At 52.5% G+C, this 25610-nt stretch overlaps 1 protein-coding gene across 1 annotated transcript in view; it reads right to left on the bottom strand.

The window, feature by feature from the left end:
• The window catches only part of LOC118218837 (ras-related protein Rap-1b), a 30779-nt gene that overhangs the window by 2161 nt on the left and 3008 nt on the right, over positions 1-25610 (bottom strand). Inside the window, exons 2-7 of the mRNA XM_035401560.1 lie at positions 11073-11152; positions 5235-5303; positions 4141-4197; positions 2596-2736; positions 1570-1713; positions 246-361 (exon numbers count right to left, since the gene is read on the bottom strand). Coding sequence (XP_035257451.1) covers positions 275-361; positions 1570-1713; positions 2596-2736; positions 4141-4197; positions 5235-5303; positions 11073-11129 — 555 coding nt within the window. The 5' untranslated portion in view covers positions 11130-11152 and the 3' untranslated portion in view covers positions 246-274. The remainder of the gene's footprint in view (positions 1-245; positions 362-1569; positions 1714-2595; positions 2737-4140; positions 4198-5234; positions 5304-11072; positions 11153-25610) is intronic.

The following is a 25610-nucleotide window of genomic DNA, read 5'->3' as shown; positions in this document are numbered from 1 at the left end:
CTCTATACAGGCGGAGAAGGAGAGCAGCCTCCACTGAAGCAGGGCATGATCTGTACTGCACTACAGCCCTGTGTCATATAGAGTAAAAAACTGCCCTATGTGATAAAAAGAAAAAAAAATTGTATGTAAATAAATAAATAAATAAAGCATGTTTGTACAGAGACGGTGCAGCCACATGACAGTTGTCGTAACTGGACACGCCCCCAAAGGGTGACCCTCCTCCCTGGCCCCGCCCCTCCACTCACCTGGCTCAGAGAGACAGTGTGGCTGTGCATTAGAGCAGCTGGCAGGTGGACTTTTTGCGGGCCTTCCCGGGTGCTGGGGTTTTCCTGTTGATTTGCCGAACCAGGTCATAGAAGATCTTAGGAGAGAAGCACACAGACGTTGTAAAGTGACCCAAATGAAGAAAGGCAGAGCCGAACGTGCTGAAAATGACACGAGACGAAGTGTTTCCTGGACGTGCCCCTGTGAGAGACAGGAAGTCACCCAGAAGCCACTTACGGCTTGTTCTAAAAGCCTTGCTAAAACGTCATACTGTCGTTATCGACGCACAGTATCTAGGCAACAGCGGTCCTGAGACAGCCACTGTCCGTGTCTAAATGTAGATGATCACGCCCTTGGTCATAGTGGCAGACGTTTCCTTTGCCACCACTTCGTTTCAGACTCCAACATCAGACATAAGCATTTGCAAAAAAAAAAGAAAAAGAAAAAAAAAAAGCATTTTTTAAAAAATTAGAACGATTACTGGTTTTGCCCACTTCCTCCTACTATGATGTGTTCACTTCCTCTAAAGGCTCTGACACAGGTCTTCAGAGCTAATCATAACGCTAACGTGCTAACGTGCTACCGTGCTTTTTACTGCACTTACTGCAGGATGTGAAACCCTTCAGCAGGTCCCCTACCTCCGGGTAATCAGGAAGGTTAGACTCTAAAGGATCAGTCACCATATGAGAGGAAGCAGGCAGCACCAGCACCGACTCCTCTATCCTGCAGGCTGCTGACACCACACATTCTCTGAACCAATCAGATGCGTTCTCTACAATCTACACCAATCAGACATTTTCTGCAGCAGAGGTGGGCAACGAGGGCCATACCGGTTTCTGGTTTCGTGCCTAATCTTCTGGCCTTGATTACTTAATTAGCCCTAACATTAGCCCGGCCCAGCCCAGCCAAGCTTGGACCTTGTAACAAACGGCCTCTGTGCAGGCTGGGGGGAGGCTCGCGCCAGGCCCGGGGGGGGGGGGGGGGGGGGCGGCGCTGGCTGACGGCGGCAGACACCGGCGGCTCCCCGGCGGGCGGACAATGGCGGCCCACAGTGTCACGGGGGCGTGAGGTCACCCAGGGCCAGCCCCAGACGGAGAGAGCGCTGCACAGGGACGGGCTTAGAGGAGAGCTCCCCGGCCAGCAGGTCACATACAAACCGACAGCATGGTCGCTCTCTCAGAACCTGCGAGGGACTTCACTCCCACACTCATGCTCTGCCTCGCTGGGACAGGTACACTTGTGTAGCTAACGCGTGAAATGTTCCAGGAGTTCAGTCGAGAGAAAGAGAGGGACGGGGGTGCTCACCTCGTTAACGTTAATCTTGGACTTGGCGGAAGACTCTAAGAAGGCGCAGCTGTTCCACTGGCGGGCCAGGTTCTGGCCCTGCTCCTTCCCCACCACCCGCTCGTCCTCCAGGTCACACTTGTTCCCCACGAGGATCATGGGAACCTGCGGGAGCAAGGGGAGGGCGGGGCCGTCAGACACCGCGGGCAGACGATTGGCTGAAGACTTTCAGAAACACTACAGACGCCCTGCCACTCGGACACTTTTCCCTGGGCTAGAGAATGGGCAGAAACGTGCCTGGTTACCAGGTTATTTGGTTTATGCACAGCACCTGTCCCAGGCGAGGGCGCCTGCAGTCACACGCTGTGCGTCCGAGGCCTGGTCCCTTCCACATGACGCCACACAGTCATTACTGTACCTGTCAGTGCCAGCAGCACTGCCCACTTCTCAGAGCACCAACTGTCTGCATGACTAGTGTCACAGCATGGGGTTAAAGCCTGTCATGCAATGCTCCAATTTCAGTTTATTTTAAGAGTTTCTTTGCAAATGGTGAAGGAGACAATCCCAATGCTGCATCTGTATGACGTGCCCAACAACCGCATTAGAAATGATCGTGCTGCGCAGACCGAGACATATCAGTATTAAACAGCAGCTCTGTTTGCACGCAGACATGTTAAAAACCATCCTTGAGTATGTTTAAACAGCACAGTGGGAGATGTCACACTCACACCTTGTGTGGGCGGGGATCAATGGAGCGTGCACACACACCCACATACACACCCCCACCACACATGCACCCGCCACGCATGCACACACACCCCCCCCACGCACGCACACACACCCCCCCCACGCACACACACACCCCCCCCACGCACGCACACACACCCCCCCCACGCAGGCACACACACCCCCCCACGCACGCACACACACCCCCCCACGCACGCACACACACCCCCCCCACGCACGCACACACCCCCCCCCACGCACGCAGTGAATGTAACGGAGCCCTTTCTCTGGTTCGGAGGCCGCAGGAACACCAGGACTCACGTCGTCGGTGTCCTTGACCCGCAGGATCTGCTCCCTCAGGTCCTGCAGGTCGTTGAAGGTGGACTGTGCCGTTATGGAGTACACCAGGGCGAAGCCCTGCCCGTTCTTCATGTACAGGTCCCGCATGGCTGTGAATTGTTCCTGAGGGGAAACGGGTTGAAAAGACGGCCTCAGCAAGGCCCGGGTTCAAAATGCAGGCGAGACGGCACCGTGCCACCAGCAACCAAGAATGTTATATGTGCAAGCACACAGAGCCATCGCAGCTCACTGTGTTCGTCTGCTGAACAAACACCCCACAGTTAAAAGCACAGGTCCTCAAAAGAAAATATATTTATACATTGGGCACAACAAATGATAAAAGTGGGGATTATACTGCCGTTCACACAGCAATATGTAGCAGTTCAGCATGTGCCACTGCTTTCTGAAGGACATTCGGTTTCTTTATTTCACCCACACTTACATACACTTGCTCACTGACACACACACACACTCTCTCTCTATCTCTGTCTCTATCTATCTATCTATCTATCTATCTCTCTCTCTCTCTCTCTCTATCTCACACACGCACACACGCACGCACACACACTTTACTCACTTTATATGAGTAAGTGCCGCATGGTGTAAACCAAATTACTTCCTACAAACTGAGCGTGCTCCACCCTTTGGGGCTCGGAACCGTTCCGCGGAGCGTCCCCCCGCCAAACACAGGAAGTGGCGCATGCGGGCGCTTCTCAGCAGCACGAAAGTCAGGCAAGTCGCCCTTATCAGAAGCCTCACTCGCACTTTCCCAAATGACTCAGTGCTTCTGTGGCTGCTGCGAAGATGGTGACTACTACAGAACCGCGTTTCCCAAGAACCCCCCCCCCACTGCATAAATGTTTCATCGTGAAATGGAAATGACTGAGCTGAGACTAATTAGGCATTTACCACCGCCTCTGAAGTGGAAAGTTTCTCTTGCTTAATTACATAACCGAAGAAAAACACAAAGCTTTTTAATCACAGTAAGCTGTCCAGGGGTCATATACCACCCTCTGTAAAGCAGTTTTGCCAGAAAGGCTGGGATTCAATCATTATTTGTCCTAACTTTTTATCACAATGAAATAAGTATGAGATGGGGTGGAGGGGGGGGGGAGTAATGGACGAATGTTGTCAGTACAGGCGCTAGCAGTGGCTGCCATTCTGCGGCAACCAATTAGCCTCTGCGCTTCTCTCCCTTGCTGAGCGATTAGAGGTGAAGGACTGGACGCAGCAGGAGCAGCGGAGTGTTAATGTGGAGGACGTGTCGGTGTTAGGGCCCGCGCTGCTCTCTGCCTGCCACACCGCTGCTCAGTACAGGCAGGGGGAGAACAAGTAACTTCACGCTTCAGTAACTTCACACCCGGCTTCCCGGGACAGACCGCACACGAGACGCACCCGTCTCCCCGACAGGACTGCTAGAGGATTCCTCACCCTCACACCCTCACACCCACACCCCCACCCCCACCACTGCAAGGCCCCCCAAACCCCAGAACCCCCCCCCCCCCCCCGCCCCCCCCAGGCCCTTACCGTTCCTGCCGTGTCCAGGATCTCCAGCATGCACTGCTGCCCGTCCACTTCCACTTGCTGCAGAGGGGCACAAACACAGGCAGTCAGTCAGGGTGCGTTTTCAATGCCACCGCCTTAATGAGCCTCTCTCTCCCCCTGCCTCCTAATTAGGACAGCAGCCTGGTATTTACTTCAATGGGGAGGCCCACTGCGGTGACATTATCACATCCGCTCCCCCCCCCCCCCACCCCCTCGCAGGGAGCAACAGGGACGGCACGGCGGCTGCTGCGTCTGCCAATCATCTCCAGAGAGGCGGGTCCGAACTCCTAGCTCAACAACCCCCCTCCAAATGTATTCTGTTTTTCATCCCCAGTTTTCACTTTCTCCTCCCTTTGTCCAATCGGGTTTGGCCCCTCCCACCACTGTGACATCATCCATCAACTTGGACACACAAATTGCAGAGCTGACTATTAAGCTTGGACTGCAAACGTGTGCTGTGCAGGCCACTGGCTGATCTGCGCAGTCACTGCATCTGAGGAGACCAACTCCAGGCGCCCAATCAAGAGGAGGGGTGGGTGGGTGGACGGGGCGTAAGTCCTGCAGATAGACACCCTCCCTCCCTGGGCGATGCAATAGCCAGTCGTGCAGCACCCTGAATAGGAGGGTTTCTAAGCACCCCAAAACAGGAAGTGCCTGAGGGCGCAGTGAGGAGGAGGCCCGGGCCTCAGTGGGTGGGACTTCCTGTTCCTCTCGGTCAGGGCACCACTGGCCAAAATCACCCCAGCAGCCTTCACCGGGTCCCACAGCCTCTCAGTCAACGCGGCGCCCGTTCGTTAGCGTACTTACGCTAACGAGCGTCACAGAGCCGATCTGGACAGGAGTCCACTCGACGGGAGGCGCTACGCTTCCCTTCTGAGGACCCTCATTAGCAGGTGAGCTAAGCGCAGACAGCCTGAGATAATGTCTCCCTGTGAGCCGGCTGCCCTCCGGCACTCGGTAACCATAGAGACAATAGAGACAGCGGGCGCAGCCGAAACTGAGCCGCTCTCCGTGAAGGCGGGGCTTTCGGCGACGGCCCCATGGGGAACGCGAGGAGACGGGGAATTCACACTTGCCTTCCTGTACGAGTCTTCTATCGTGGGGTCGTACTTTTCCACAAATATTCCTTGAACGAACTGTACAGTCTGTAAAGGAGAAAAAAGAAGAAGAAGAGAAAAGCACGTCAGTCAAAACACAACGTCAGAACCAGCGGCACAAGGTTTGAAACGAGGTTGCAACAGGGACACCCAGAGTTAAAACAAAATGGATTCAGTTACCAACTCCAGCAGTTAGAGAGAAATATCAATTTGACACTTTTCGGAACCACAAGTGTACGTGAGCGAAACGGCCAGCGTTCATTACCGAACCACACAAAGCCGCTCTTTCATCCCGAGCTGAAAGGGCTGTTCTTTCCAGAGCCAGTCAGAAAGGGCAGAGCGAGTTCAGCGCTGTGTCAAAAGGCTGTCTCGGGATGACGTGACAGAGAAAGGACGTTACATCACACCGAGATCAAACGGAAGAAAACCGCAGTGGAGTCCGTCAGTCGTCCTCCAGAGAGAGGACATACCAGCCACCGCACAGGCCACACTAACCCGACCGTCTCAAACCCGCTCGGTTCCACAGCGGGGGAAACTGCACCTCCCGCCCTCCTCCGTCCGGAGGCACCGTCTCATTACCACGGGGAATAATTCATAACCCCAGAACCAATCACGGTGCTAAACGCACACAAATGAACTCTGCTTCACCAATTAAACTGCTCCCTTTCAACTCCCGAAGGCGCAATCCAACCAATCTTCAGTCAATTAAAAGGCTGCCGAAGGTTAAAAAAAAGAAAAGAGAAAAAAAAGAAACCTGTGGCCATGGATACCATTGCTGCCATGGAAACCTTCAGGGTTGGAAGGTGAGACAAGAGAGTCCCTCAGTTTTTTATTTTTCGGTTTTTTTTGTGGCTGGACCGCAACAGCGGGGCCAGCCCTACAAACGCGAATGTCTGCGACTCAGTGACTGAGTGAGTGATGAAGTTCCACCATTGGTCGGCCGGATGAAGTGTGTTCGGTCCAGCCATACACTAGGTTTCGGCCTGGTCTTGTTTTCACTGCCTCAGATGACCTCCCCAGCCGTCAGCGCTGAACCTATGATGCGGCAGAAGGGTGTGGCAACTCCCACAGGAAAGCGAATGTGCGGGTGGTACCTACAGGGGGCGCTGGTGAGGGACGCGGGTTTGCGCCTAGCGAGCCTGGGCAGGATTAATGGGAGCTGACGTCACGCTGGCAGAGGTGGAGAGCCCAGATTTATTGGGCTCTGGCTGACACCATTGTGCACAATGACTTACTGAACGCAGGGACACTCTCTGTCGTGTCTTTTCGAATACAGACGGTTAGACATCTGACAGCACTTTTTATAAACATGTCAAAACTAGCAGACACACAAAAAAGAACGATGTGATGTCACAGGACATAGCAGTGCTCTAAAAGCTTTACATAATAAAACTACACTCTCTGCTGACTTAACAATGGATTTCTAAGCTCTGAGAAGAGGATGTGGCTTCTGAGCACGTGCAAGAGGAACCTTCTGGAACACTTTCCAGTATAGAGGAAAGAGCCTCACAGGGTCTAATGGCTGAAACACACTGGCAGACTGAGTATCCAGAATAACCTTGCTTCCTAAAGTAAACCTTCAGTGACTAGACTGAGCGAACATCTTGAACAGAACCCGTCTAATCCTCAATCATTAAAGGGTAAACACAAGATATTATTAAAAAATGAAGTACACCAGCCGAATGGAAGAAGCAGTCCTATTTTATGATTCACAAGATTAAAAAAATAATAATTTTATTGAAATATAGGTGATAAATAAACCCATAAAGATCAAATCATCCGAGTCACTAATAATGTCCTTTTATTCAGAATTAAGATATTTCAATGCTGTCCATTTCTGTCATTTTTTCACAATAGCAGAGCTGTTTGTCTTCCACATGTTGCATCACATAAGTCCGTTTCCGGTGTGATTTCAGCTGTTTCCATCAGGAGCGATCAGTTTGTCAATATTTGACGCCACACTAACATCAATTTCAGTTTAATTTAATGAAAATACTTTTGGACTAAAATTAATTGGTCTAATATCTTTGGGGGATGCAGTTACGTGGTGCTTACCCTTTAATTATAAACGAGAGAATGTGAGTGTTTGAGAAAGCTGGGGGGGGGGGGCAGTATGGTGTGAATGAATCATGAATGAGCTTAACTACTGAATACTCAAAACGACAGAAAAACACTGTTTACCAGGGGCAGTAGTGTAAAAGGAAAGGAATCACAGGTCATGTCAGCCCAAGAGCTGACCTGGGGTCAGTGTTTAAAGATCCTGGGTCAGGATTCAGGCTGGGTACACAGTAATTGGATCATGTGGAATAAAGCTGCTTTGAAAGCCTGCCGGCTGGTCAGGTGACTGCGCCAGTGTCACTGCAGGCGAGGGCGCGGTCAGCTGGAAGCTCCGCCGCGCCCACCCAGCCGGAGCGGAGCAGTCTCAGTCACCTGACCACAGCCTCAGTCACCTGACCACCGGCACCGCCGAGCGCACAGAGCCTCTGCCGCGCTGCCATGGGAACCGATCCATGATGTCACTGGAGTCCAGAGTCCACATTTTACCTGCGGCTGCTTTTGAATGGGGTTTAAAGAAAGCAAACAGGGACAGCTTAAGGGAGGTGGACCAGAACATTCTCTGACTAAAAGCATAAACATCCTAATCATCACCCTAATTTTAATCTGCACATGTCAATGCAGCAGACACTAAAAATAAACGACAGCAACATTAGCGTGCGACCAGTCTGCATGCTAACATGGTTCACCATGTTCCTGCACTTGTACAGGACGTGTAGACAAACATCCCGTTGTAACATGAGCCACTTTGCAAATCCACAATTGGATTTAAATGATCAAACAACATTGCCAGGAGAACAAAAGCGGAGCGTGAGGGCGAAGTCAGGCGGCGTATCCAATGACACATAGAGACAGGGATCAAAGCCAGCAGGACCTGCATGCAGATGAGCCTGCTGCATCCACACAGCCACGAGAAGCCCATTAAGAGCCACTTCATTCATTCATTCATTCATTCACTTGAGCACATATCACACACACACACACACACACACACACACACACACACACACACGCACGCACACACAAACAGACATGCACAGACAGACAGACAGACACACACCACTTGAGTTGTGTTTGCATGTGAGAAAATGTGAATATAGGGTTAGGGTTAGGGTATATATAGTACAGCCTATGTGCGTGTGTACAGTATGAGTGTGCGTGTCAGAGAGACAGTGAGCGAGCGAGAGAGAGAGGTGCAAAATAACAAATTACAATTAATAAGCACTTTCCAGGTAAACCACAGTAGTAAGACCAAGGGAGTAATAAGGGTGTTTAAAGCACTAGGAAAACACAAAGCAGGACACGGACAGTAACAATCAAGGTCATAAAAAGAAATGAAAACAGTTATTAAAACATAATAATAAGACGCTAATAAAATGCAGTGAAGTCCTGCGCACCGTGCTATGAGAAAGATATAAAAGCCCCTGGTAAAAAAGGAAACGCAACTAAGCTGGTACCTGGTGTGAAATGTAAAAGATACAAGGAAAGATTTAAGACACTTAATCAATTCAGGCTCAGAAAAGGCTCAGAGAATAAGGGGGATTTTACAGAGGTCTTTAAACTCCCAGAGAGGATTAACAAAGTGAACCGCATGAGGGTTTTCAGAACTCTTCAGCAGAACAAGTGGGCACAGGGGGAAATGAGGTACGTTCCTCACTCATATCGAGACGTATCTGTCAGAGCACGGAGGCCACGGAGGCAGGTCAGATAGCAGAAGCACACACACCCCGCTGGGGCCCTGATGCAGCCCTGGACCCTCCAGACCAGAGATATCAGACTTCAGGCCTGAAGGGCCGCACTGCCTGCTGGACTCTGATGGGTTTCATCACTTCAGTTATCAAGTCATGGATTGGCTGAACCGGCTGTGGACTGACAGGAAAGCGCAGGAACCAGCAGACAGCGCAGCCCCGCAGGACCTGGGTTCGAGGCGTGTGCTCTGGACTGCAGGTCAATGAGTTCAGACAGGCTGAGTCAAGTCCCTCCACTGAAGGGCCAGGCAGTAAATACGGGACCGAAACAGTTTCTCAGATGACCAACTCGAGAATTGAGAAAGGCACAAATGACAAGGCAAAAATGCCGGTTTTGTTTTTCTCCCTCTCGCATCGTGACTATGTCGTCTCAGGACTCTTTGTTGTTTGGATCTGTACAGATCTGGACTGCACTGGCGAGGCTCAAAGTGACTGTACGGAGTAACGTTTAAGCAGTTACAGTGCTTATTCTGTCGAGCAGAGAACAAATCACTCCCCCCTCCTTGTTCCAAGGAAACTGCTTTGGCAGAAGGGTCATTCTCTGAAGGTGCTCCGGTCTTCACGCCATGTACTGCAAGCGGTTACGCATTCAACACCGACCCGTTTCCGTAGTGACGGGTCGCCCACATTCCCACATCTCTAACTTAGAACCGGCTGAGAGCCCGCCCCCCCCCCCCCCCCCCCCAAAAGCAAAATCAGCATTTTAATCTTAACATTTGGCAATTAAGAGCAATCAGTTTAATTACTGAGTCAGGGGCAGCCTCCTCCGCCCTGGGGCAGCACAGCTCTAATTTATCACCCCAGCTCCTGCAGCCGCTCCAGTGCCCCGGGCGTCTGAATGGGAGGAGGGTGAGCTGGGGAACAGGGGTGAGGGTGTGCACGCTGAAATGAGTATAACTGGCTATTTCAGCCCTGGAACTGAGAGCTCGGCAGAGCCAGGCGGTGACTGTGAAACGCTCGAGGGGGAAGGGGCAGCAGGTTAGGGTTAGGGTTAGGGGTTACCGCCCCATCGGTCCCTAGGCCTGTAGCACGGGAATGAGTCAGTGCCGTTTCAGTGCCTCCAAGCTTGTCCAGGAAACGCACGACAGAGAGGAAAGGGGAAATGTGGCTTTGGCATGGCAGGGCACCTGACAGGCCTGTGGCACATACAAACAGAACCAGCACTACCTGCCTTTCACAGGCTCGCAGTGAGCCTCAGTTTCACTGTGGCGGGTTACAGCCTAGATTAGGGATCCTGGACACGGTGTGTTCAATCGAAACGGCCCCTGGGGGGTGGAGGTGAGCCGGGGGGGCGTGGCGCTGCTCCTGTTCACACAAGCACGCCTCCTCACACGGTCCCGACTGTTAGGCACTGTTGCCTAGCGACCGGGAGGGATGTACCACCTCGAGGGCCAGAGAGAGGAGAGCAGAGGATGGGACTCCAGACACACTGTGCACACTCAGGCTCACACAGACAGACACACTACACATACACACACATACAGACACACTACACATACACACACATACAGACATATACTACATACACACACACAGACATACACTACACACACACACACACACACACACACACCACAGGCCTGTGTTTCGTCAAACATGCTTTGCAATGTAACCAGGGCCAGTTCCTTCATGCGTGATTGACTGTTCAGTGCTGGCAGATCTGCAGGATTGCAGTCACACGTGATGGAAAACACATCCTCACACTGGACATTAGCAGGGCCACAGAGAAAGGGGGCCGGGCCAGGCTGGCAGAGAGCCAATCAGCTTACAGCACGGATCGGCGGTATGCTTGATGCTCTCTGTGTTCAGCGTCATGCTGATAATGGACCGAGAGCACTTCCTGCCAACAACCACCTGCGCCGGAAATTTCCACGGGGAGATTCAATCACAATATAGGGATCAGTTTGTGCTTTTCCAGCGGGAAACTAAACTCGAATCTTAACGCTAAAGAAACTCAGCACTCCCGGAGTCATGTGACGGGGGGGGAAGAGCGGGCCCCGAGGGGAACACTTACCAGAGCGGACTTCCCCACGCCTCCCGAGCCCAGGACCACCAGCTTGTACTCACGCATCCTGCTCTGCTTCTGAGATCAACCTGCGGGGGGAACAGAGAGGAGAGAGAGACGCCCTTTAGACCCAGCAGCACCTCGCACGCCCGCCGCCTCTCGCTGCGCCATTCAGGCCGCCGGCGCTGGCTGCTCGCGGGCCCCTCCGCTCCAGCTCCAGCCCGGTTCAGTTAGCGCATCATCAGCCCACAGTCTGCAGCCCGTATCAGGCTTTACAAGTGCACTGACAGACCAGCACACGCGGGACACACACACACACTCAGGCACACACACACACTCCAGCACACGCGGGGGACACACACACACACTCAGGCGCACACACACACTCCAGCACACGCGGGACACACACACAGGCTGTGCTGCACCCACTCAGGTGTCTCTGGCTTCTCTCTCAGTCTCGGCTCGTTTGATGCTGTAATGAATTCAGCGCATACAGAACGGCGGCGGCGGAGGTTTCAGAAGAGAAAGGCCTGAATTAAACAGGCCGCTCCTCATCCCCTTTGATTGTGACCTGGCTATAAGCAACAGCACAAAGAGAGATCAAAGAGAGGGAGAGAGAGACAGAGGGAGAGAGAGAGACAATGAGTGAGTGAGAGACTGAGTGAGTGGGTGAGTGAGAAAGTGGGTGATAATGAGAGTGAGTGAAGATGTGAGTGATAAAAGGGTGTGAGGTGGAAAGCTAGCCTCACTCAAAGGGCCACTTCCTGTGCAGCAGAGCCTGTTGGGTGTGCTCAGGGCACTGGGGCGGGGTTCGGCCGAGAGAGCAGCTGAATGCAGAAGCAGCGAAAGGGGACACACCCATTCCGACCAGCGCGCAGCCACGGCCTGCTTCGTGAACCATTTAAGGGTTCGTGAACCCTTCGATCTCCATCAGTGAATGTGAGCAGAGCCCGTGCTGGACCCAAGTATGCATTAAGAGTTAGAGCAAAGCTTTGCGCTTCATTTCAACACTGAATGCACAGACAGAGCTTAGTCCCCTTCTCACGGGTCAGCTTGCCAAATGCGGGGGACATTAGATGACAGATTCAGGTGAAAGAGGCACAGTCACCCCAATATGACTATAACCCCCCTGCTCTATGTACATGTGAACTTAAAGAAGGGCTTGTTTATGATCTTGTCTGTGGCTGAGCTCTCACAAGTTCAGTTCAGTGCAGCTGATAACAGACACCATAAAGCCTGTCCGCTTCACTGGCCCGACGACAGCAGGAAATATCCAGCCGCAGCTGAAGAACGACCCAGTTCATATCAGTTACAGATATGGAGTACATGGGGCAGGTGTTCGACAAGGCACTGAAAAAGTGACTTCTCAGTCTTGATTTAAACACTGAAACAGTTCTGTGCGTCCGGTTTAATCCACAATCTAAAACCTCCCGTGCCATTAACGAGCAGAATCCATGCAGCTGTGACTGTACAGTAGCATGTGAAAGGCTGTCGCTTCACTGCAGGTGTGCACTGCGATCAGGTCGCCCCGGTGTATAAAAGCAGCACAGGCCCAGCCAGATCCACACCCTCAGCAGCTGCGAGTCAAACTCGTCTCTGCAGGGCCGGACACGCCCTGTCCTCGCCATGGTTACGCGAGGGCGAGAGGAACAAAAGCGCTCAAGGTCAAAGCTGAACACCAGACGGGTGCTGAGGCCCAAAGTCGTGTGCAGCTGCTAACACGCACGCTTACCGCGCCGCACTTCTAGTTCAGACCCCGTTGGGTTTCGGTCCGGCAGGTTCTGCTGAAGACCCGTTTCAGCTGAGGCTCCCAGCACAGGCAGCGCTGAGCCAGACAGAATGGAAATCAACGGACAGAGCAACGGCAAGATCCCTCACATAAAACAGAGAACTAAAACACTTCTCTAAAACGCCCCGAGGCACTGTACGAGGGGAACCCTGGAAGAGGCTTCGCCGTGTGAAAAGAGCGGGGCGTGTAAATGGCTCGTACGCAGTGAGTACTCTCCCTCTCTCGGCAGCCAGAGTGGCGTCAGCGTCAGCCTGCGTGTAAATACCGCCTCCCTCAGACGGGACAGCGCCCCGGGCGTCACTCAGAGAGAAGGTCAGGCCTTCAGGGCCGTGCGGGGAAAGAGATTCCTTTGTGCACAGATGTTATGGAAACTCAGCGCCCGCTCGTCCCCCCGCCCCTCCGCCCCCCCCCGGAATTGGCACCTTCTTTTCTTCAGCACAAAGCTTTTCGGGGGAGACGGGGGGGGGGACGACGCGAGGCAGCTCCGGGCCGTGTGAAGGCGAGACCCCCTCTCTTCTGCACGCAAAGGACGGTCAACAGAACAGAGGCCGTAAGTGCACATGTGTACGCAAATGCCCCCGAGGAGCCGGGCTTTGTGGGAAATGTAGGCCAGCTCACGGACAGGGGGCAGGGGCTCTTGGCTCCAGCACCATTTGAAAGCGTAATCTCGTTTGGATTCCCGAGGGTGCAATTCGGCTACTCGTAAGCCCACTTCAACCCGGCACTCAGTACACGAGGAGGTGAAGGGGCGACGAGGGTTAGGGAGGGACGCAGGGGTGAAAAAACAGGACCAGACGCGCCTGTCTGGGTGGCTCTGGCTTCCTGGAAAGGCCTGAACTTCTATCTTCAACTGTCCTGTTACTTCAAGTAAAGCCTTGGCACATACTGTCACATACGTAACAAAATCAACTGTAACGTAACTGCAATGTAACTGTACTGTAACTGTTATCTCACTGTAAAAGACACTGCTCAGCTGACATGCTTTTACCTGTAGCACATGACAGGCAGCTCAGCTGTGAATGTTAAATGCTTAACCATAGAGATTCTTCATCAAATTATTTGGTAAAATCAAATCCCTTTTGGAATAGCTACAGTCTTCAGACTGTCTGCACAGAGGAGGCGGAGGACAAGGAGGAAGAACAGTCAGGCCCGGTCACAGGATGCCTGACACGCCCACGCAATGCATGCTGTGTGTGTGAATGACAGGTGCTGTGTTCAGGCTGAACACCAATAACCTCACATGAACGAAAACCCATGACTCGCTGACACACAGTGGCCTCGCAGAGTGATGAGCACTTGGCAGTGGATGCACACCGACACACTCTGTTATTCAGCTGAGTAAGAGGCAGTGTGTAATAAACTGCCCAGGCAGGACAATATACGTACGGTGACACATGCACACACACACACACACTCATACACGGACACACGCACACACACACACTCATACACGGACACACGCACACGCACACACTCATACACACACATGCACACACACATATACGCACACACACACACACACACACATATACGCACACACACACACACACACGTGCACACGCATGGACACATGCAGGCACACACACACGCACGCACAGAGCACAGCTTCTTTCTTCTCCTCTAAGCACAGTTTTTCCCCTCACCCAGCTCTGCCCTTATCTTTCTCTCCCTCCATTCAGCCCTTCCATCCCTCCCTCCCTCCCTCCCTCTCCAGATTGGAAGTGCTAATTACGCTGCTGCCGCCTGTGGGGGGGAGAGGAGGGGGGGGGGGTGGGCGGTTGGGGACTCGCTGGTTGCTAAGATCACAACCGCCACGCTGACAGGAAGTCAACAGAAGCAGAGGCACGCCGAGCCGCAGGCCCTCCTCGCCGCCCCCCATCCAGAGCGATTAACCCTCTCCTCCCCGCCCCCCATCCAGAGCGATTAACCCTCTCCTCCGCTCCGCCAGGGTTAAGCTCCGCCTCCTTAATGACAGGACCAGGGGGGGCGCACCGCAGCTGCTCTGGCCCAGGTGACCCCGCCCACCCGCCAAATCGTCACGGCCGCAAACATCGCTAGGCAACGGCGTGCGTTTGCCCAGCGACGGAGCGAAGACGCCAGCTCTTCGGGGCGGGCAGACGAACGTGCCAGAGGAGGAGGGGGGTTGAAAGCGAGCCATGGTTACGTGCCAGCACATCTCAAACTGCCTCCGTCTGGCACCGCGCCCAACGCCGGGCTCAGCTCTGAAAGGCATCAGCATCAGACTCGGGCCGAATCTCACTGCAGGTGAGCCGGTCCGCCCCCCTGCTGCTTACCTAATTAACATCTCATTTATACTTTACAGCACACCCCCTCACGCGTTACCACACACTTACTGTGGATCTACCCTCCCCCCCCCCCCCATCCAACCACCCCCCCGTGGCGTACGCATCTCCATTTGCCGTTACCGCAGAAACGCACCGGCGGCGGAACCAGAGTCGCGTGCGGGAGGCTGGTCCCCGCGCCTCCTCAGCAGAGTCAGAGAGGGGAGCGAGCCGCCCCCCGTCTCCCAACGAGCTCCCCAGCGCTCCTGAGCTTTACGGCCGGCGTCCGTACGCCAGTAAAGCCCGGGCCATGACAGGGCCTCAAAGCTGGCGCTCTGAATAACTCATCTCATTACGCCTGGTCCACTCTTACGCGTCAGGACACGAGTTAATAAAGTGCACCACCAGGACCCCGCGAACCTGAATTATTCACTCCGGTAGTCCAGCAGTTTAACAGCAATATAAAAGGATGTTAATGCCGCCATAGCAGGGCTATTATCCAATAAATCACAGGCACACGGGTTATGAGAGCCCACCTGGGGGGCCTGTGATTCATATATTTGCCCCCCGCAGGGGGGGTCTAGACCCTGTCAGAAAGGACAGGAAGGGCTCCAATAGCAGAGGGGAAGGAGACCCCCCTCGAACCCCCCCACCCACCCCCTCCTCCAATCCAGCATTAATGAAACGTAAGACCCACAGTAACACACGATGACAGGAAAAGGCCATTCGGCTGAAGCAAAGCTCGCTGCTCACCTACAGTCTGGAGTCTGTCCAGCTCTGCGTCAACTATAGCCTGAGGGTTATGAGCGGGGTCTGTACACACAAGCACCTGCCTCTACACACCACACACGAGCGATGCGGTCCAGCATCTCTCTTAATGTGTGAGAGGGGTCTCTCTCTCTCGCGACAGAGAGGCCGCGTAACGGAGCGAGCGAGCGAGCGCGCACGCACGGGCGGGCGGGGGGGTGGCGGGCGGGGCACGTGCGGCTCCTGGAGCACGCCGGGGCACTGGCTGTGGAATGCGCCGCTGTGTTTACACAGACCCCGCTCCGCCGCCGGGCTGCCTTGTGTCAGAGCAGGGGGTGGGGGGGGGGGGGGGGGGCAGAGAGGGGAGCAGCACGGCTGCAATTCTGCTCTGGAGCTCAGTTCTGCAGTTCTTACTCCAACTCCAGAATTCCACTCTGGAACTTCTAGAGACCTTATTCCATGGCTGCTGTGAGTGTGATTATGATATTATAGGGTATTATGATATTAACATTATCTCATCAGTATTTGCAGCTACAGATGCCAATTATTGTGAGATACTGTACAAATTGCCCAGGTTTCTAAATAGCCTAAGAAACAGACAGGTTTTGCAATTCTCATTTTGACCACTTAAAGAACCCTCCTAGAGACCCCAACAAATCACATCAAACTAGCCTTTTCCTAGTAAAGTGTCACCACAAGTGCCCTCAGAATACTCATAATTTAGGGGTCCCTGCCATTCCTAGTTAACAAGGCTGTGTGAATATTTAGTCTCCATTCCCAGGCTACACAGACAGAAAAAGAGAGAAGCACGTCCAAATCCAATAACCCAAATCAATGCCATTAAGCTATTTAGAGCAGCAGCTATTGAGAATCCCCCAGTTCAGATGTGGTCACCAATGCTCAGACCTGAAACACATCCCCCTCTGCGTCTGCGACGTACTGAAACGTTGCCTTTCTCCCTTTCCCAGCGCCTCCCGCTGGTGAGCTGGAGTAAGGATCTCCTTTAAGGTGCATTATTCACGCGCAGCACACGGATACGATCTGAGAGCGAGGAGCACTTTGAAAAATAAACACCTGGATCCATGTCCCAGCCGGAACAGCAGATAATCTCAAATCCCCCCAGCCCTGCTGTACGACCTCCAGCCTGCTGACAAGACACACGCAAAGATTCTTTCTTTCCAAAGCCCTCCAAGACAGAGAAGACAGCAGTTCCACAAAAATACACCCTTTTCTCTTTTTTTGGGGGGGGGGGCTGTTGCTGGGAAACCCAAAGCCGGAGCAGTATGGGACAGCACACAACACATTTTTCCAGGGTCGACTGCCGCACGACGCTGGATGACACTGACCACTTTAGGGGCTGAGCTGTTAGACCCCCCTCCCCCAGAAACAAATGTAAGAAAGCTTTTCTTCTGAAAAGCGAACAGACGTGGCGCCTGCAGCTGGAAGGAGGCGTCAGGCGCTAATCAGCGGCGGATGTGTGGAACGGCAGGACGATAATCTGACATTAATTCCCGGGCTGAGAGGCTATCGATTAGCCGCCGCCGCGGCGCGGGGGAAGGGGAAATGCCACTGAGCACGGCGGCCGCGCTGCACACCGGCGGGAAGGCCCCGCCCCCCCCCTCCAGCGGCAGGGTGGCTTTGCTCAGACTAACGGCAGCCACTGAACTCAACGAGTGCCGCACCCCTCTGGCCGCCCCCGTCAGGGGCGCAGGTGGGCCAGGAGGGCAGGGGCACACTGGGATCAGCACCAGGGGCAGCAGGACTGAGCTTCTCCAACTGCTCCCGTCTCCCCGTTCTCATTGGTTTAACATAGCCCCGCCTCTCAACACAGTTCCTCCTCCCGTTCCCTAACAATCCAGCATAGCCCCGCCTCTCATCATAGCCCCTCCTCCTGCTCCCCAACAATCCAACATAGCCCCGCCTCTCACCAGAGCCTCTCTCTCTTTGGCCTGCTGCTCTCAGCCCCTGCTGCGCGTTAGCATGCTGACTCTGGTGTTAGAGCACTCAGTTACTGCAGGGAGCACAGGCGGCCAACAGTACCCCTGGATGCCAGGTCATGGTGGAGGTTTTCAGGGCCATTTACATTAGGTGCTAATAAAGATAGTCTAAATTAGGATGATGTGACTTCTGACTGACAGTCAATAAACCCTGAGCTGACACGGAGTGCAAACAGCCAGCAGGAAATAACAAACAGAGAGACAGTATCGACTCACAGCAGACTCTCTACTCAACCTCCCTCCCCCTAAGGTGGGGGCCACTCAATGTGAGGAGGGCCTACTGAGTTCCCCCCAACCCCCTTCTCTCCCAATACGCACGCATGGCTCCATCTGGCCCGATGTAGAACAAAGAGACAGAACTCCACACAGAAAGGGTAAATAAGCAATGAAAAGCACATCAAGGCACACAGAGCCAAGCATGCCCAGTGGCCCAGAGGACCGATGCGCCAGGACCAGTGTCCCGGGACAGGTGCCCCGAGAGCACTAGTGGTGACAGAGGCCCATGTGGGGATGCAGAGAGGGCACAGGAGAGGTCTGCTGGTTGTGACTGCAGCGGGAGCATTCCCCGGGGTAGTGGAACCCCAAACCAGCTTCTAATGAACTGCCCGTGCTTAACAGCAGTCCCATGTGTGCATGTGTGTGTGAATGTGTGCACGTGTGTGTGAATGTGTGCGTGCATGTGTGTGTGCACGTGTGTGTGAATGTGTGCACGTGTGTGTGCACGTGTGCGTGAGAGTTCTGTTCCTTTTGCAGAAGCCCACTGAGCATAGCTGAGATGACACAGCCCCTCGTATGTGATTATCACCCAGCCTGTAATGAGCACAGGCAGGCTGTTACGCCCATGTTATTTCAGCACTCAGCTTGTGCTTGTGAGTGTGTGTGAACCACAGCGAGAGCCATTATCCTCCAATGGGAAACACTTGGAACAGTGGTGAACCTTCCCAGGAGTTGCCAGCCTGCCCAAATTTCTCCAAGGGTGCAGTGACAACTCATCCAGGAAGTCACAAAAGAACCCAGAGCAGCAACCAAAAAACTGCAGACCACTCTAGCCTCAGCTAAGGGGTTTCATGGGGTTTGATAACTTTTTTCATTAAACAAATGAAAATTTTTTTAAATGTGTTTTGTATTTACTCAGGTCCCCTTTGTCCGATATAAATTTTTGTCTGAAGATCTAAAACCATTCAGTGTGATAAATATGCAATAATAGAGGAAATCAGGAAGGGGGCAAATAGTAGTGTGTGTGTGTGCGTGCGTGCGTGTGTGTAAACTTGTGTGTCTGTGTGTGCATGCGTGCGTGTGTGTGCATGCGTGTGTGAGTGTGTAGCGCAGGGCAGCGGCTCCTCTCCAGCCCAGCTGTCGCAGTAACGCTCGGTCAGGAGGTCTTTTTCCGTCGGTGTGTGACAGAGACCAATACGCACACATACGAGCTCCGCTCGGTAAATATTAGCTTTTCCCACCCGGGTGTGCGGGAGGCCTTGGGCCAGTCTGTGATCACAAGGGCAGGGATGTGAGATGAGACAGGCAGCACATGACAGGGCACTGCTGTGTGTGACTGCCCTCATCCTGCTTTCCACACTCCCGTTCGGGAGCTGAACACAGAGCAGCCAAAAAAAAAAAAAAGAAAAAAAAAGGCATGGAGGTGAAATGCCACTCATAGCTGTGCGTGCGTGTGCAAGACTACAGCAGCTGGAGACGGCCTGACCGTACATGACCGTGCACGACCGATCTTCCCCCCCCCCCCCCGCCCCCAAACCTCCTCAGTGAGCTGCACCACAGCCAGTCATTCTGCTCCTACCACAGCAACTGACTCACAGTTCCGAGCTATCTGGAGGAAATCGCACGTATTACTTGGAATTGGGACTGGAACAGTTATGCTGCCGGTTCAACTCCCACTGGGGAGGAACAGCTGTTGGTCCTCACCTCTGGAGGACTGTGGAGTTCTCTCTGGACACAGTTGTGTGTCTAGCACACAGACAACAGAGCAACAAAGGATCAAACAGAATTTATTGACTGGTGACGTAAGAAAGACCCCTTCCGTTAAGCGACCTCGGTAAGGCCTAGCCTAGCAGCAGGAAACCAAACCACCGCAACTCAAACGCAAACACAAGGATGCGAAAAGGGAACATTACCGGGATTTTAATGTCAGTCTGTAAATGACACCATTTTAAATTCCTAATTAAACAAAGGAGGGTGATGAGTACCCAGATGAGTTCCCATTAGGGAGTGCGCTGTAGTGACTCAAACTCTCTCAATACACAAACACAAACAGAAATGGTGAAGGCGCCACTGTAGCTGAACTTATTTTCCCCCTCAGACAAACGGTTTGAAATTTAACATCACCGTTCCTATTCAGAAAGAGTAAAACCAAACTGTCTCCTTATGGACCGAAGGGAGTATTACCCAAAGCAGATCTGAAAAGCCTTCTCACAGACATAAAGATGGACAAATTAGGCTACATGTGAAATACTGGCCAATCCCTCACAAAAAAAATAAAAGAAGAAACGATACCGTCGGCCTGTCCATAAGCGCACGCACAAACAAGCAACGATTCTAGTAAGGAACACCCCTATCGGGGGACATGCTCCTCAAGTTAACATGGATTCTGACAGGCCACGCCTGGCCTCCGCTATCAGCCTTAACTGTGGTGTGGCGCCACGAGTCCTGTGGAAACATCACTTCCTGTCAGCTCTTCCTCTCCCCGCAGGCAGCATGAGTTTCCTGTACCGTCACCGCGCTCTTCCCCACCCCCCCCGCCGCTGCGTGGCACCCACTGCTCTCACAATCCCCCCCAACGGTCCCTCCTGAACCTGCGCAGGAGGGGCCTTCCTCACTGACGCAAAAGCATATTTTGATATTCACTGTCGACGAGGTGGCGGCGCTGCAGCCAGTCCCTGTGGACCCGTCTCCCAGTCTCCACAAAGCACTCACACACACAGCCACAGGCAGCTTAACCCAGACGGGACTGAGGTCCCCCCCAACACCCGCAAGACCCCAGGCTTGTAGCCGAAGTTTTAGGGGCTCTGGCTGGAAGGGGGGGGGGGGGGGCACAGAGACGCACCCCACCGCCCGATTCTGCTCCTCGGAGGAGAGGAGAGACTTAAAAACGCTCGCAATCCGAAGGAGACTCAAAAACAAAGGATCATGGGAGCCAGTGGGCGGGCGCCAAGCATGCTGCACCTCCTCAGTCCTCCTTCTGCCATCTGTCGGTCTTCTCCAGGTCCCCAATTGGTCCTTCAATGGAGTTTTTCCTCGCCACTGTTGCCCAGGGCTTGGTTTTATGGGGGCATTAGCTCAGGGGTCTGCTGTGTAGCGTACTGCCAGAAATGTTTTGACTGTGCCGTAAATCCATAATTTAAAAAAATATTTTCTACACACCATTACCTGCTTGCAGTGCACCATGGCCTTGTGCTTATGTCCCTGGCACAGGAGGCACGTTCAGCGAGGGCGAAGAGGAACACGCCCCTGACTACAAACACACAGCAAACATGGCCTCTGCAGAGGGCTTATCAATATTCCACAGTGTTGCCATGGCGATGGGGCGACTACATTTTTTTTTTTTGCTGGCTTCAGGAAACGCAGAAAGTGTAAGTTTATTCATGTCTATTGACGCGGCGGCAGAGGTAGGATTCAAATTCGAGCGTGGCAGACAAATCAAGCCCACTGCCAGTAGCTCCAGCCCCAGAGTTATACATAAAAGAAAAAACACGCACAAATGGATATTACTATAGGAACAGAACTGAATTAGATTATCAATCGCTCCCCCGGAGAGCAATTTAATAAGAGCGCCGCACGTCGAAGCCTGTTCACTTCGGCAGATACGTAATAAAGAGACCATCAAACAAATGGCATTCAGACAGAAAAGCATAAATTGCTTTCACTGTTTGCAGAAGGTGGGTAATTAAACCACGACTGTTTTCTTTTTGAATAAAGCAGCACCGCAAACGTTTTCAAAAAAAAAGAATTGTTCCCGTTTTCTATGTGGAAATTCACAGATCAGAGAGCGTGTTACTGGAACACGCAGGGTGACAGAAGGGGCGAAACGCGGATTTCTCTCTCGTGCGCCAGGTTCACAAAACACCGGCAACCCAACAAAATAACGCAACAAATAAAAGCATTTACGCCCCAGTACCCCCACGGCCGAGGCACACACCCACACCCACACCCACACCCACGCACGCACAATACACACAGGTCCACACCCCCTAGGAGAGAGAAGGAAGGAACATTCTCTATCACAGATAGTATCACTATAATAGGCTGAGGGCCCTCCTAACAGAGAGGGAAGACACAAATGAAATGTCCACTGGCTACACATACAGCTACCGAAATAGACAAGCACCGCAGCTCAGCTTCTGTAACACAATTAACTTTGGGAGCGCAGCGTCATCTACATACGCAACGGACACCATGGCGTTGCGGTTCTGACAAAAGACCATTTTAGGCTAACACACAAACACACACACCCATAGTTATTTCTTGCGTCAGGCGGTCTCTGAAACAATTCAAAAGCTACAGTATGTGGTTTCCCTGCAACATGTAGCCTGCTACCAAATAAATGCCTCGAAACTACAGTAAGTGCTTCGACACAGGCAAGGCAAACAGTGATTGAGAAAGTGAGATCTTTACTCCATCATGCGTTGTGTTGGCTCTTGACATTCCCACATATCTGTTAAACGTTAAGCCCTTGCTCAGTTCCGCCATTTAAAACGGCACCCCACAACTCCGGGAAGAGTTCTCGTCCCCGCCCAAGACAGGAAGGAAGGAAGGAATGTGGAAGCCGCTCAGCGGAGGATGTGAGCGAGCCACGCCCACACGGTGTTTCCACACTGCGGCGCTGAGGAAGCGCACAGGCCCCCCCAAAGCAGGAGCTCACCCTCCCAGAGCGGGGCGGGGCGAGAGGAGCCCCGACGAGGAGCGCGTTTTTAAAAGAGGCCGCGCGGGGCCCGGGACTCACAGGCCCGCTTAACCAGAAACACGCGTCTGATTGGAGCGCAGCTCGCTTCCCGCCAACCTATCGGGCGGGCCGCGCGTCCACCGCAACGCAGCACACGGGTCCCATTGGGGAGGAGGATGCTGGGAAGGTTGGCGCATGCCAGCGGAGGAAGGCCACTATCAGGAGCCCCAAGAGTTGCAAATGCGATGGATCTGGGTTTGCCAGTTTTGCCGGAGAGCAGGCCTGTGGTCCGCCAAGAAGGACACACTGACCACTACTCGATTCCCACATTTCTCTGTTGAGCGTAAGGTCAGTCATTCAGAACACTCTCCAGGCCTTTTACAGAAGCGCACCGGCCATTTCTACAGTGCATCCATTTCCCAATACAGCTTGAAGCACGGAACTGCTCGAGTAAAGATGCGTCCGCCCTACTCACTTCAGGATGCCGCTCTGAAAGCCCTCCATGCCATCTCAACGTAAGCTACATCCTGATTCAAACAGTAACAAACAACTAAGTGTGAAATAAGCAAAGCCATTCTGACTGCGCCCGGCCACTCGACCGCGCTGATGTATTCTGATACTGACATTCAGCAGGCAGAGTGAACACATTCAGAAACGGTCTTATGGGCCCGGTTACAGAAAGGGCGCATCAGGCAAACCCGGCACATTACCATACACTCTCCGCTGTGCTCCTGTATGTGATCCCATCCCCAAAGCACCAGGTCTCCAATGAAGAGGCATAAATATGAGGACCTCGCAGGCTTGCATGGGGGGTGTTTTCTAGTGGGGATTTATCACTAGTGCTCTCTCTGCCATACTTTTATTTAGCGCATGTTTCACCCGGTTTCCATTCTGAGCATTTGCTCAAAGCACGCACAAGGGCAGCAGTGAGAGAGAGAGAGAGAGAGAGCGAGAGAGAGAGAACATATCTACAGAACCAGCGGTTACTAATGAAGCTGTGGAAAAGAACAGCACAGCGCCTCAGAGTGTTACTGTACACTCCAATCAGAGAGCCAAGAAACATGCAAACAGACCAGACCTTCTCCAATGGGGGTCTAAGAGAACTACGGTTCCATCAATCATGTGACCCAATGAGCCTTGAGCTGATGTCACCTCCGGTCTTTGAGCTGGAACGACCTGTCTTTGTGTCAGGGATCATTTTCCAACAATCCTGCAGTCACACCAATTAATCCGCACCACGAGCTGCTGGTAAATACGTTGCCTAATGTCTGCCAGTAATTCAGAATGAATTACTCTAACGCTGTCCCTCTGTCATGAAACCAACGCGCTCAATTCTGGGTCTGTGGGCACAAGTCTCGGAGAATAGCGAGAAGTGCTAATGACCAAATAAATGGGATTTTATTTCAGTATCATTTACTGGGTGCAACAAGGCCCAAAATGCAGTTAAATCCACATACAGGCCATGGCAGGAGTGGGACTTCATCTCATGACATCATCGTATGATGTCCTTCTACTGGTCAGTGCATAACCCCCCCCCCCCCAACTGTCCCATAATCCACCCCGGCACCATAATGCACCTAGCAAACATGCACCTTTAAGTTGGGAATTTCTTGATACAACACATAGAACGCTGTATGGTGTATCCAATCCATGTCACACATACATTGTGGGTTGACAATAAAAAACAATTTTTTAAATCAAATGATTTAAAATCATTACCTTGGGTAAAATTACCCTTTGAACTCATGCAGTTCTTTAAAATGTAAATGCTCTGATTGTTTCAGTAGCTTCTGATGTTTTGGCAACAGGACTGAGAAAGACAAAATGGAGAAATGAAAGGGGACAAGGTCTGAGAGCCATAGAGAGATTCAGCACGGAACTGCAATCTCTGCACTCCAACCCATTTTTTTTCTACATCACAACACTTAAAACAAACACTGATTTGCCTAAAATCTTTTTCAAAGTGTCGGGATTTCAATGAAAGACGACAGATCGACAGACAGGAAGAACATCATTTAAAAAGGCGTAACGGGCAAAACAAAAATCTAATTAAGATTTCTCCTCTCGAGCAAATGCCGTCGGTCAAATGTGAAAGATTCATCACGGACGTCTTCAGTCTGAAGTGGAGCTGATATATGATAATCTAAGAGGGCAGCGCCCATTCATAAGCCAGTCAGGCAAACAACAGCAATGAATCAAGGCTTCAAAGGAGAAAAAGCGCCATTTCTGTCCGTTTCTATTCAGCTGCGAGGGGAGACGTGACAAATGTGGTCTTTGCAGGAATCGTGGCCACTGGCTCGCTCTTCAGATGCAGCGGCACACAGACACACACTCTGCATGAATTAAACCGGGCCTTTTTTACGTGTGCACCTCTTCAGCTATCGAGTAGGTGGCAGAGACCATGGGTTTCAAGGGTGCTTCTTTTTCTCTCCGGAGAACTGCAGTTTTGTCATTCAGATCTGTGAAGGTATAAACGAACACCCACATTGTGCAATACTGATGTGCTTATTTTACTGTCTGTGTATTATTTGCTTAAATGCACCTGGATGTTTACTGGAGCATCGCAGGTGGAACCCTGTACCAGTAAATAAGAGCTTCCACATATTTGAGAGGGAGGATTTGAACCTGCAACCTCCTGGTCACACATGCAGTTCCTAAAAGTTTGTCTCATTGCTTTCTGGGCTCTAGAGCGTTATACCTTCTCACTTCCCAGCAAAACTAGCCTGGACTAAAGGGAAAAAACTTAAAAAGTGCCAAACCTGCCCAACTGTTAGCAGGTTCAGATGCTAGCCTTCACTCATCAGAGCGATAATGGTGGAGATTGTGGGATCTCGGGCT

Source organism: Anguilla anguilla, chromosome 19 (assembly GCF_013347855.1).
Source record: "Anguilla anguilla isolate fAngAng1 chromosome 19, fAngAng1.pri, whole genome shotgun sequence".
NCBI classification, from domain to species: domain Eukaryota; kingdom Metazoa; phylum Chordata; class Actinopteri; order Anguilliformes; family Anguillidae; genus Anguilla; species Anguilla anguilla.
The sequence above is the reverse complement of the archived record's forward strand: the minus strand, read 5'-3'. Positions and strand labels throughout refer to the sequence as shown.